This window comes from Nannobrachium achirus (genome assembly GCF_963921795.1).
Source record: "Nannobrachium achirus genome assembly, chromosome: 24".
Classification (NCBI taxonomy): domain Eukaryota; kingdom Metazoa; phylum Chordata; class Actinopteri; order Myctophiformes; family Myctophidae; genus Nannobrachium; species Nannobrachium achirus.
This window is the reverse complement of record NC_137831.1, coordinates 39806757-39820703: the sequence shown is the minus strand read 5'-3', so window position 1 is coordinate 39820703 and position 13947 is coordinate 39806757. Positions and strand designations below refer to the sequence as shown.

The window sequence follows — 13947 nt, the reverse complement described above, 5'->3', positions numbered from 1 at the left end:
AAAAACCTTCAAAGACTTAGTAGATCTAATAGTAGATTTACAAGCTCACAGCGCTGCACTCGGTGCCGCGCTGTGAGCTTGTATATCTGCTATGTTTCAATAGTTAAAGCACAACATAATAACGCAGTGAATCCTTGTACCCAGGGCCCAGAATGTGGTGCGACACCCCTGCCCCGCTTCAAACGATACCGTAGACATTCTCACCTATCGCTAACACACACCATGTGTGTGCTTTTGTGTCTCCCTTCTGCACACGGGCAAAGAGGCTTTGAAGCTCTGTAGGACAGCTTTTAATGAGGTTTCCGGGCCGCGGAATATGACTGCGTGTGCTTTCTTCATCGCCTCGCTGGTTCCTTTCTTGTCCCAGTGAATAGTGCAGTCCTCCGTGTCACTTTCTAGTGAATACACTGTAACATCTTGTAGTGAAATGGTTGCATTCATGTACTGTACTATAGCGCCTTTCTCCAAAAGGTCTTTACAATGTGCATTATATTCACCCGTTCACACACCCAACGGTGGAGTAAACCATGCAAGGCCCCTGCTGCTTCATTTAGCTATGAGGGTGTGTTCAGAGTCAGACTAGTGAATATCCTTTTTTGCACATTTTACTGTGTAGTTTCGATTCTTTTGCATGTTTCTTAAATACTGTTTCATTTTACTAATTATGTATTTAAACTAAAAAGATATATATATATATATATATATATATATATATATATATATATATATATATATATATATATTGTACCATTGTAAAAACATGTATTAAGCCATTTAGGCCTAGAATTATTGAATGCTTTAACTTGTGTGAGCTTGCATATCTGCTATAATAATCATGAAGATTTGTGCAAATCTTTGAATATAAAATATAAAGGGGACACTTGTAACTCAAATATTTGCTTCTGGGGGGTCCCTGATACAATATTTTGAGATGGGGGTCCGTGGCCAAATACATATCATTTTGGGGGTCCTTCACATGAAAAGGTTTGAGCACCGCTGACATAGAAACACTCAAAAAACCTTAGAAGGATTCAGAAGACACTTTTAGAATCTGGTCAAAATATTCAAAGAATTGCACAAAAAAGATTTTTCAAAAATAGCAGATCTACAAGCTCGCAGCGCGGCACTCGGTGCTGCACTGTGAGCTTGTATATCTGCTTTTTTTTAAATAGCTAAAGCATAAAATGATGCACAAATATGCGGTTAAAAATGTCTCTCTCTCTTCAGGGTGATGGTTCATGTTGTAGCACAGTGTCACGAAGAAGGACTGGAACACTATCTGAGATCCTATGTCAAGGTTTGACGTCTTCATTTTAGTCCGATGATACAACAAACATATAAACAAACATCAATAAAATGTACTAAAAAGGAAGCATTTTGTTTTTAGTGGAAAATGCTTGTGTCATCACTGAATGCTAAATATAGGTTTGTGTGTGTGGGAGAGAGTGCATCGTTTTCATATTTGTGTACCCACTGTATATAATATATATCGTTGTCGGGTGCGAGGCGTTGTGCGCTTGGTAGATCGGCTGTTTTCACTAGTTTAAATAATGTTTAAAATTATACATTCAAAACAAACGGTTTTGGACATACAAGGTTTTCACCCGACAACGACAATATGGTTTTCTCTGCTCTCACAGTATGTTTTCAAGCCCGAGCCCTACTGTTCCACCAGCGTTAAGACAGTTCATGAGGAGTTGGCTAAAGCGATGACCGCTATACTCAAACCCTCCACGGACTTCCTCACTAGCAACAAGCTTCTGAAGGTACTGTCTCGTTCTAGATCAGGGGTCTTCAACAGGGGGTCCGGGACCCCTAGGGGGAACTCAGAGTCACTACAGGGGGTCCTCCAAATCTTTGTGTGATAGAAGCTTTTTTTCCCTCCTTTTCTATATTAACCATTTGAGCCCTAGCATCCATATTCTGAGAACTTATGCCGAAAGCGCCTCGCAGCATGAGGCGTTGTGAGCTTGTATTTCTGCTATTTTTGGCAAAGAGTTTTGGTGTAGAGGGGAAAAAGAGCAGACTGAGTACAGAGTGAAAGGTCAAGTTTATTAAGTATTGATGGTTCAAGTGCTTAAATATCTGGAAACACAAATTTAGATGAACCCAAAATACGCCGATGATTGCGTTGTCAAACGATGAAACTAAATCATATGGTATCTATGGGTTGTGGGGGTCCCTGCTTCATCTCTCTCTCTCGACTAAGGGGTCCTTGGCCTGAAAACGTTAAGACCCCTGTTCTAGATTAATAGCTGTAGAAGTTATTTTTATTATACTGAATTAATGTAAATATTATAACTAATGAATGTGTCATGTAAGAGCATTATTGAGGTGACTCTGTCTGTGCTTGTGTTGCAGTACTCGTGGTATTTCTTTGAAGCTTTGATGAAGTCCATGGTTCAGCACCTGATTGAGAGTGGAAAGGTCAAGGTAGGGCGTGATTTGACTCCTCTCCCCTCCTATCCTACCCCCTCCTATCCTATCTCTTGAAGGCCAGTCAATCTGAGGTTTGACCCAAAAGAAATTGCAATAGTAATGTTTTTTATGATCCTTAGAGTCATCCAAAAAACATGTTACATTTTCATTCCCATTATATTCTTAGTGGATTAAGGTAAATTCTGAATTTACCCCTGATTTTTTTTTTTTTTAATTCAGGGGTTTCAAGTTTGGGTCCATTCACTTACTATACAGGAAAAAAGTCCCCAAAATCTACTTTAAGTAGCATGTGAGGGGTCTAACTGGGGGTTTTGATGATTCTGAATCCATTGCAAGCATTTGTTTTGCATGAAAAACACTACAAAACTGTGAAAAATGATGACTCATCACTAAACCATAGTTTTGTTGGTCCGTTTTTTGTGCAAAACAAATGCTTGCAATGGATTCAGAATCATGAAAAACCCCTAGCTAGACCCCTCACATGCTACTTAAAGAAGATTTTTTTGGGGGGGTCTTTTTTCCTGTATAGTAAGTGAGTAAAATTGGATGACTCTAAGGATCATAAAAAAAAAAACCTGAATGATTACTATTGCAATTTCTTTTGGGTCAGGCCCTTTTTTTTTTGCTTAGATTGACTGGCCTACAGCATTAATTCTCCCCTCTCTTTTCCCTGCAGCTATCCAGGAGCCAGCGTTTCTCCGTGTCGTTCTACCATGCGGTGGAGACCTTGGTGAACATGCTGATGCCTCACATCACGCAGAAGTATAAGGACAACCTGGACGCGGCTCGCAACGCCAACCACAGTCTGGCGGTTTTCATCAAGGTTCGCTTTCCGTCGCATTCTTGCCCGCAAGGCACCATCATGTGTTTCGTTTTTTTTTTAAATAAATTAGCTCGTAAACTGGGCATGCGATTCTGGTGACTTGTTTGAAATGTGGAAGCACAGCGGTGGACACATTTACACTCTGCTTGCTAACCTGATAACCTGATAACACTCATCAGAAAATATGAATGGTTCACTGATTACAGAGTCACAAGGGGGAGAAAGTGGGACTGATTTACTAGGGCCCAAGGTGGAGGGGCCTTCATTATTTTATACTTTAGCTATTATTGAAAAATGGCGGATATACAAGCTCACAGCGCAGCACCGAGTGCCGCCCTGCGAGCTTGTAGATCTGCTATTTTTGAAAAGTTGTGAAAATGTGTGCAAATCTTTGAATATATGTATTTTGTAACTGAAACTTTGCTTCTGGGGGGTCCCTGAAACTAAATATTTTGAGATGGGGGTCCATGACATAATACATATAATCTTGGGGGTCCTTGAAAAAGTTTGAGCACCACTGACATAGAAACATTTGAAATATTCAAAGACTTTCACGATTTTTGAAAAATAGCAGATCTACAGGCTCGCAGAGCGGCACTCGGTGCCGCGCTGTGAGCTTGTATATCTGCTATATCTCAATAGTTAAAGCACAAAATAATGCTTAATAATGCATTCCCATTCTAAATAGGTTAAACCCCCTCCCCCTATGAAGAACATTCATGGGGGGCCCGCGGTGAATCCTTGTACCCAGGGCCCAGAATTTGCTGTGACACCCCTGCAGAGCACTGTGCCGTTTTGAACACATGTTTCAAACGGTCGATCTACTCATTAGTTAACATTGGCATTTTCATCTTTTAAAATTCATCCCTAGGTTAGTGTGGTTCTGATTACTTGTTGTTATATGTTCACACAGCGCTGTTTTACCCTCATGGACCGAGGCTTCGTGTTCAAACAGATCAACAACTACATGAACTGCTTCATTCCCGGAGACCCCAAGGTTAGCATGCTGTGCTGTCTGGTCCTTTCTAAATACAAAAGTGTCAACATTTCTTTTAAGTTGTAGTCATTTAGAGCTCGACAGGTTGAGCATGGCACTAACTCCATGTAAGGGTTTGGGGTTCGAATTCCTTTCTTGACCAGTGGCGTAGACAGAATTGAACCACCGGCTAGGCCTGCGCCCATCTGGGTCGGATCGGGCATCCTGGTGCGATTTGGGTCGGGTTTCTTTGCATGATTAAATAATCAATGAATGCGTGGCGTCCACTAGTGATGCGCGGGTCATTCCAACCGTGCAAAAACAGAATGGCATATTAGAGAAGCACAACGCTAATGTATCACAGAGAGATATTGCAGACTGACCCAGTAGCCTAGTCACTGGTGCAAGACAAAATAAACAACTATGAAGAGAAAAGACCAAAATGTTTAATTGCACCGTCAACTTTTTATCAGAGCTCTGTAGCTACTGACGCTTCTCCCTCTCCCACAACAAAAACAGCCAAGCCAGCAGAAGGTAATTAACCAGTCCACTCACCTATACTGCTGCTTTCAAACACTCTGCATTGTTTTAAGTCCTAGGAGCATGGTTTTCATATCATAAATATGAACTTTAGATTAGTCAAAAGCTTGTGTCAGTATCCACGTGATTCCTGCATACATCTTGTAGGCTGCAACAACCCTATGGCAACAACTCTAACAAGTAGCCCAACACGCTGAAGCATTTCCTGTAACGGTGGATTTCAAAATAAGACCCTGCCGTAATATGATTATATAGGCAATTGGTTTTATTTTTAAGTCTACTTACAGGAAGTAAATGGACTAAATTAGAATTACATGACACTCTAGACATGCTTGGCTGCGAGCAGGGAAGGACGCTTGGTGCACTTTATATATTATATATCACTAGCGTCCACATGATTATGTTATGTTATTTTAGTTGTTGTAAGGATGCGACTATTATCAAAATGACGTAATATATTATTAAAAAAAAAATATATATATATATATATATATTTTTTTTTAGATTATTTTTTTATAACCCGTGGCTACGCCCCTGTTCTTGACCAATGAGCGGAGCACTTAAAGGGGCCCACCATGAATTTTCTCATTTTTCATTTCTTTCTTATTTTTTGATCTTCCCGTTGTCTCTTCCAGCCTAAAAAAAAAAACATTCATTGACTGAACGTTTGAACTCTTTTGAAATCGGCCCCATGCTATTTCACATGGCGCGCATTTCCTATTGGGCCCCCTCAAGAAGGGGGTGTTACTTTTTGGGAGGCGATATTCTATTGAGACTATATATATGAGGTGGAACCATGAGGTAAAGTGGTACTAAAATTGGAACGATACAGAGAAGATTACGATTGACTCTACATGGTTGTCATCGTGGTTCTCTAATATTCACTGCATCGTTCCAATTTTAGCCCAAAGACAGCGCCCCGTTGCCAACAAAGGGCATTTTGGTATTGCATCTGAAATGGCTTGGATTTAGAGACAGACAGAACATGAAATTTCAATATCCGAGTGGTTGTTTTGGCTAAAACCTGTATAAAACCGTATTATGGACCAATATTTATATAAAATATATATTTTGAAAAGCATGGTGGGGCCCCTTTAAGTTGGGTAGCAGTTCTATTTCCCTATGCTGCCTGCTACGTTAGAGAGGATGACGTTAATGCCGCAATTAGCGTTCAACTCTGGTATCATTGGTTAAAGGACAACTTTGTTTTTTTACAATAAGGGTTCATATTTTAGATTGTAATTAGAGAAAAGAAAAAGTGAGTTTTAAAATGTTTTCATTTGCTTCGTTCTTTTGTTTTATCGCGTTTACCGTGCTAAAATGTGTGGCATGCGTACGCATGGGGGCATGCGTACAAGTGGCTAAATAAATACACAATAAGCCAGCAGTTTCTTTATTGCTATTTACAGTAACACTTCTAGCCCCCATAAGTCACATCCAACCACGAAAGGTTGCGTTGTATCTTGAGAATGGGCTTATTCTGTCTAAAATGACATATTTAGCCACTTGTTCGCAAGTGGCTAAATGGGCCCCCCCCCCCAGCCACTGAAATAAGAATCTCTAAAACAATAGAAAGTAGTAAATGAAATCATTTTAATACTCACATTTTATATTCTTTAATTACAATCTAAAATATGAACCCTTGTTGTAAAAAACTAAAGTTGTCCTTTAAATAACAACGTTCGGCAATTAAAGCGTCACATCATTATCTACTCTCTTTCCGTTCTGTCTTCCCAACAGACGCTGTACGAGTTTAAGTTTGAGTTCCTGCGTGTGGTGTGCAACCACGAGCACTACGTCCCTCTCAACCTCCCCATGCCCTTTGGGAAAGGCAGAATACAGAGATTCCAAGGTAAACTACTGTTATTCCTGGGTCTCTTTCATCTCTACCTGGAAACATTCCATAGAAAGCATGCGAGTGGCAGCACTTCAAAAGGCACCAAGCAAAACATGTCAGAGGCAGTATTTTGTATTTATAGCCAGACTCATGTATATTGAGACAGACTTTCATCAAAGTGATATGTATAATACATGATATCTTTCAAAGTAGAATCCTTGACTGATAAACTGTACATGCTTTAGTACATTTTAATTGCCCTCTAAAATGTAAAAAATGCGTCTAAAAAAAAAACACCTTAAATATTGTATTTATTTTAGAAATAGTCCTATGGAATGTACTATGGAATGCATGTGCTAACTAAAAACAACGTAATACTTCCTTTGGTTAATATGATTCTCAAAACAACATTTTAAATAGGTTTATATTAGCACATGCACTCCACACATGCCATACAGTAGGGCTGGACCACACATGACACAAAGAAAATCATCAACTTAGAACGGGCCCCTTGAGTAAGAGTAACTATTCCTTTTTTCTTTCTTTTTTTTTTACTTTGTCTTTATTCTAGATTGCACCACTTTAAAAAACATGACAGGACACACCAACAGTAATCACAAATCCAAACAAATCAAAATCAAATACAAAATAAATTGAGGGATTTCATATCCCAACACCTCACATATAACCACGTGTATGAGATCCCAGAAAGGCTGGACTTTTTTTCTAACTCCAAAATGATTGGGATCATTTTGGCCATTTTCTCCAGCACATTTGAAGAGTAACTATTTTCTACAATAAATACAATATATATTTTTGTTTTCTATGCCTTTATTGATAGGACGGTAGACTGATAGGAAATGGGGAGAGAGATGGGGAGTGACACGCAGCAAAGGTAGTCAGGATCAGGAATCGAACCAGCGACACGCTCTCAGGCTACACTGAGCCTATGTGGTATGCGCCTGGACCAGTAGGCCAGCAGGCGCCCCAATAAATACAATATTTAAGGTGTTTTTACATTTTAGTCATAGAGATCAATTATAACGTATTAAGGCATTTTTAAAGTTGTTTTATGCCCTACCCATGAGTCGAGCACATCCCAACTTGGTCTGGGGAGATGTCGCACTTATGAGAATCCACAATTACCTGTCACACCGAAGCCCCCAGAACCAAGGTAGAAAGTTGAAGCAGCCGGCCCCTACTGGCCAAAGTTGGAACAGCAGGCGGGGTGAACTACATGCACAAGCATAAGAGCGCGCCACTGGGGTCTACTATTGACCATTATTCACTTGGCGGCCATGTTTGAAATTTGCATTGAAGCCGGGTGGCAACTGGGGTGGCATTTCATTAACTTAATGTCAAGATGGCCGCCATGTGAATATGGTCAATAGGGTTCAATGGACGCCGAGTGACGTTTGTGACGTAATTATGTCTCGACGTAAGTCAAATTGGCAAACTTGTGTTTGCCAATTTCCCCCATAATGCACCTGGATTCAGCCACAATGCACCTGGATTCAGCTACTTCCGCATGCTTCAAAACGCCACTGAGCAACTTGCATTGAAATGAATAGCTGGGGACGGGGCTATCCGCTCTCTATTATAATATATATATATATACTGTATACTCTATGGTCGCACCCCTCCCGCAGACCTCCAGCTGGACTACTCTCTGACGGACGACTTCTGCCGCAACCACTTCCTGGTGGGGCTGCTGCTGAGAGAGGTGGGCGGGGCCCTGCAGGAGTTCCGCGACATCCGTCAGATCGCCACCCAGGTGCTGAAGAGTCTCATGATCAAACACACGTTCGACGACCGCTACGCCGCCAAGGTGAGTCCACCCCTTCACCCCTTCTACAGACACTTGGACCCTAGCAAGTTGCCAGGGTGCTAGTAGCAACCCTACAAATGTCATAATAGGCTCAGTTCCAGTGGTCTTGAGCAGTGGTTCTCAACCTATCGGGTTGGGGGGTCCCACCATGATTTTTGGGGGTTCCCCAGATGGCAGTGAAGTGACAATTTAACCCATTTAGACCGGAACCCCTATACATAACTATACCTTTCAATCCGGGAACCCCTTTTGTCATTTTTGAATAAATATTTGAAGTTTTTCCAGAAAACTTTGGTCAAGATTTAGAAGGCGTTTTTAGAATGGCCTCAGGTCTAAATGGGTTGCGGACTTTTAAGATCTTTTTTAATATAAAAGTCATCAACAAACTACTATTTTTTGGGATCACAGCCTGAAAAGGTTGAGAACTTCCACCTCAATCTACCTCTGCTCCATGTTGAGCATACCGTTCTGCTACAGTATAAACAGTAAATGTTAATGTCCAATGAACCCATTCAGTAATTGTCCCTGGTTGAAGTAAAGTGTGTTTTGTCACTGCAGAACCAGCAGGCCAGACTCGCCACTCTCTACCTCCCTCTGTTTGGACTGCTTCTGGACAACGTCTACAGACTCAACGTCAAGGAGTCAGCCGCCCTCATCAGCAACAACAACAGAGTAAGCCTGACACCTAGTGGCTGAATGCCGAATAGCATCCAGCCTGGTGTTTATTGGATGTGGGTTCTCCTGTATTCTAAAACGGCTAGTTCCATTCCTTGATTCTGATTGGCTGGTTTCCCTTCATTTGTGTGGTATATGAGACTATAACCCACACAGTGTTCCACAGTGCACCAATTATCTGCACCTGTGTTGGCAAAAAAAGCTGGAAACTATACCTTCTAGTAGCTGGGAACTTTCTTGCAGACCTTGTAGTGGATTATTAGTGAAATAGAACAGTTTTAATTGGTACATGTCAATGATTTTTCATGTTGCCATATTGTAACCGTTTTAGAAAAGCAATAAGCCACACGAGGCTTGTGGTTATCTAGGTCGTCCTCAGACGAGCCCTCCATCGTTGTTTCCAGTCATCTCGGTTCTCCATACATCTGGCCAGCTCATTGGTGTTCTGTGTCCCTATGTCTTCCTTGAGTACGTCCACGTATGTTTTTGTGGGACGTCCTCGCGACCGGTGCCCATGTGTTGGCTCCCACAGTACCAATTTGCTGGCTGGAAGCTCCTGGTGTCTTTGGCAGTGTCCTGCTAGTCTCATTCTTCTGGTGGCAATTTTCTCGCTTACCCTTGGTATTCCCTCATACAGGCTCCTGTTGGTAACATGTGCACTCCTGTTGATGTTGAGTACTGCACGCAACATTCTAGTGTAGCACCCATTTAGAGACTTCTGCAGGGTTGGCTTCAGGGTCCAGCATTCACTGCCATAGAGGAGAACAGACTCCACTGTTGCAAAGAAGAAGCTAAGTTTGATTTGGCGGGGGAGGCTAGAGTTCCATACACTGTTCATGCCGTTCAGGGCCCTCCAAACGAGTGCCTTCCTTACTTCCTTACCTGTATTTTACACCGGCTGAGAGGGTTGGAGACACTCGGCTGCGCCTCGTGTCTCACCACGTATAAAATACCAGGTTGTGCTTATTGCTTCATTTGAATGTTGACAGGGTGAATGGCCAGCTCATGAGCTTGCCTGCTGTCTCTTGTGCTTTGTGTTACTAGAACTCTAGAGAAGACTCTCTGGTGCCCAACTCCATGGCAACGCCTCAGAAGCCAAGCTGCGTTGAAAACGCTCTCCACAAGGACGTGTTTGGGGTCATCTCTGGAACAGGTAAAACCCACCTTCCATTAAGATGACCTTTCGCTAAGAATGTGAGTGTCCTCACATTAAAGTAAAAGAGTACAAAAAAGGAGCATAAATATACTGGCATAGAAAAATAGCTAGAGTAGAGGAGGCTTTTTTTGATCTGACGATCTACAAGCTCACAGTGAACTTGTAGATCTGCTATTTCTGATATTTTGTAAAAAATGTAAACACAAATCTTCTCCTTGGACCCTGGCACAAACTCTTTTCAGACAATGTATATTAAAGGGCTTTGCAGACAGGCGCGATTTTTCGCATGGAAAAAAACGGACGATTTCATTTTTTTAAAAGAAACCAATGATTCTCTATGACCGCATGCACACCTGCTCCGAATTTGCCATTCCGCAAGTGGCTGCGGCAGTGCGTTTTTCCCCCGATCGAACACAGTTCGATTTGTGCGTCTTTTCGCATGTGGTAAAAACTCATTGACTCCATTTATGGCTCCTTTTCGGATCCGCAGTGTGGATTCCGCACAGCCTTGCACACCAAATACAATGCGTTTTAATCATGCGGCAAACGGAAAAAACGCAAACGGGCCTCTGTGCAAAGTCCTTAATTTGGGGTCCTTTGACTTGAAAAGGTTTGAGAACCACTCATATTTAACCCATTTAGGCCTGAACACATTATGATGCAATATTTTATGCTTTAAATATAAAAAAATAGCAGATATACAAGCTCACAGCGCGGCACAGAGTGCCGCGCTGCGAGCTTGTAGATCTGCTATTTTTGAAAAATCGTGAAAATTAGAATTTTGACCCGATTCTATAAGTGTCTTTTGAATCCTTCTAAGATTTTTGGAAAAAACCTATGTTTCTATGTCAGCAATCTGGCCAGCCATGGTCAAAGAAAAGGTCCTTTTCACTTCACTGGAGCTCAGTTAGTCTGTTCTTGAGAGACTACTATGTCAGTGGTGCTCAAACCTTTTCATGTGAAGGACCCCCAAAATTATATTTATTTGGCAACGGACCCCCATTTCAAAATATCTAGTTCCAGGGACCACCCAGAAGCAAAATTTGAGTTACAAACGTTCTCTTTGAAAATACATATAGTCAAAGATTTACACACATTTTCATGACTTTTTCAAAAATAGCAGATCTACAAGCTCGCAGCGCGGCACTCGGTGCCGCGCTGTGAGCTTGTATATCTGCTATTTTTCACTGGTTAAAGCATTCAATAATTCTAGGCCTAAAATGGGTTAAGGTGACTTTTTGTTTGTGTTCTCTGTGTTCACCCAGCCTCCCCTCACACGTCCACGCCCAACATGAGCGCCGTCCACCACGCCGACTCCAGAGGCTCCCTCGTCTCCACCGACTCTGGAAACAGCCTGCTGGAGAAGAGCAGCGACAAGACCAACTCCCTGGAGAAGGTACAGTAGATGGACGCAAACACCTCAAAAGTCTATCTAAAATGCCTATCTGTGTGTGTGTGTGTGTGTGTGTGTGTCTTTGTGCGCGTGTGTCTTTGTGCGTGTGTGTGTTTGTGTGTGCGTGTGTGTGTGTGTGTGTGTGTGTGTGTGTGTGTGTGTGTGTGTGTGTGTGTGTGTGTGTGTGTGTGTGTGTGTGTGTGTGCCTGTGCCTGTGCCTGTGCCTGTGCGTGTGTGCGTGTGAGAGGATAAATGAATGGATTTGTGACTAGGGACGGAGCTCATTAATTTGTAATTGATAATGAGCACCTTATCGATCCTGCTTATTGACCGGGCTTTTATCAAGCCTGTTATTGAGCGTTTTCTAATATTTTGTGGAAAGATATGAGACGACAAATTCAGAACTTAAGCAACTGGTATCTTTTTTTTATTGGCCAGTTGTTGCGACGAAACTGGCCCAAAACCGACTAAAATCACGCCAAAACCCGCAAAAAACGTGCGCGCGAGTGGAGAGAGGAGCATTCGAGAGAGCTCGCATAGAGCGCTGATTAGACGCGTTACGGCCCTGTATGGGTTTAAGTGGAGTCTGAAGAGGTGAGTCTTCAGTCCACGGCGGAAGCTAGGGAGTGAGTCTGTAGTTCTAATGGAAGCTAGGGAGTGAGTCTGTAGTTCTAATGGAAGCTAGGGAGTGAGTCTGTAGTTCTAATGGAAGCTAGGGAGTGAGTCTGTAGTTCTAATGGAAGCTAGGGAGTGAGTCTGTAGTTCTAATGGAAGCTAGGGAGTGAGTCTGTAGTTCTAATGGAAGCTAGGGAGTGAGTCTGTAGTTCTAATGGAAGCTAGGGAGTGAGTCTGTAGTTCTAATGGAAGCTAGGGAGTGAGTCTGTAGTTCTAATGGAAGCTGTTCTTATGAAGTGTCTGGAAAAAATGGTTATATCACATATAACGCACATTATCCCTGCCAATACTGATCCATTACAGTTTGCATACTGTGCTAATAGATCAGTCGATGATGCTATTTCTCTCGCACTACACATTGCCTTGAAACATCTGGAGAATAAGAACTCTTATGTCAGACTACTCTTCATAGATTATAGCTCTGCCTTTAACACGATTGTACCATCTAAGCTTGTGTTGAAACTCAGGGGTCTTGGTCTGGGCAGTAGTATCTGCAACTGGCTGTTTGACTTTTTGACAGGCAGGCCACAATCTGTACGAATAGGGAACAAGCATTCATCTAAGATATTGACCAGGACTGGAGCGCCCCAGGGCTGTTGCCTCAGTCCCTTGTTGTATAGTCTGTTCACCTATGACTGTGTTGCCAGGTGTGGCAATAATTCCATTCTCAAATTTGCAGATGACACCACGGTTATAGGACTAATATCCAACGATGATGAGAGGGCCTATAGGAGGGAAATTGAAGAGCTAACCCTATGGTGCCAGAATAACAATCTCTCTCTAAATGTTAGTAAAACAAAAGAGATCATCGTTGACTTTAGGAAATCTGAAGTCAATCACAGTCCCGTAACCATAAATGGTTCACCTGTAGACATAGTGGACAGTTTCAAATTCCTGGGTGTTCACATAACAAACTCACTCACATGGTCTCAAAACAGCGAAGGTATCCTTAAGAAAGCGCAGCAGCGATTGTACTTTCTGCGGCGCCTCAGGAGATTTGGCCTAAGCACCAAGGCTCTTGTTAATTTCTATCGCTGTACCATAGAAAGTGTATTGACAGGATGCATAACAGTGTGGTTTGGTAACGTGACTGCTCAAGACAGTAAACAGTTACAGAGAATTGTGAAGAGAGCTGCCAAAATCATTGGCACAGAATTACCACAGCTACACACAATCTATAACACACGCTGTAAGAAAAAGACAGAGAACATCTTAAAGGACAGCTGTCATCCCGCCCATTCCCTGTTCTATCTCCTCCCATCAAAAAAACGTTACCAGAGCATCAAATCTCACACCACCCGTTTCAGTAATAGTTTTTATGCTCAAGCAATCAGGTTGCTTAACGAAGAGATGGAAGCGAGACGTAGGTAGTCATGTGCAATATACGCAGTTTTTAAACTGTACACTGTCACACTGTATGGTTGTTTTGTTGTTTTTTGGGTTGTCCTGGGTGACCTGTTGTTGTCGTATTGTTTTGTGTGCAATAAGGCTGAGAGTGCTCTTGGCACAAGCATTTCATTGTTTGTCTGTACTTGTATGGATACGCATTTGACTAATAAACCGAACCTGAACCTAGGGAGTGAGTCTGTAGTTCTAATGGAAGCT

The 13947-nt window shown here is 42.1% G+C and overlaps 1 protein-coding gene across 3 annotated transcripts in view; it reads left to right on the top strand.

Moving 5' to 3' along the window:
• LOC308280488 (dedicator of cytokinesis protein 9-like) overlaps positions 1-13947 on the top strand; it is a gene marked incomplete at its 5' end in the record, with an annotated part of 186717 nt that overhangs the window by 129813 nt on the left and 42957 nt on the right. For 2 of the 3 annotated variants that reach the window (XM_080720769.1, XM_080720771.1), the window contains 10 exons: positions 1228-1297; positions 1641-1766; positions 2362-2433; positions 3116-3262; positions 4176-4259; positions 6519-6630; positions 8265-8443; positions 9002-9115; positions 10163-10271; positions 11540-11670. In XM_080720769.1, the coding sequence (XP_080576895.1) occupies positions 1228-1297; positions 1641-1766; positions 2362-2433; positions 3116-3262; positions 4176-4259; positions 6519-6630; positions 8265-8443; positions 9002-9115; positions 10163-10271; positions 11540-11670 (1144 nt within the window). The remainder of the gene's footprint in view (positions 1-1227; positions 1298-1640; positions 1767-2361; positions 2434-3115; positions 3263-4175; positions 4260-6518; positions 6631-8264; positions 8444-9001; positions 9116-10162; positions 10272-11539; positions 11671-13947) is intronic. The other variant, XM_080720770.1, reaches the window with a different exon arrangement.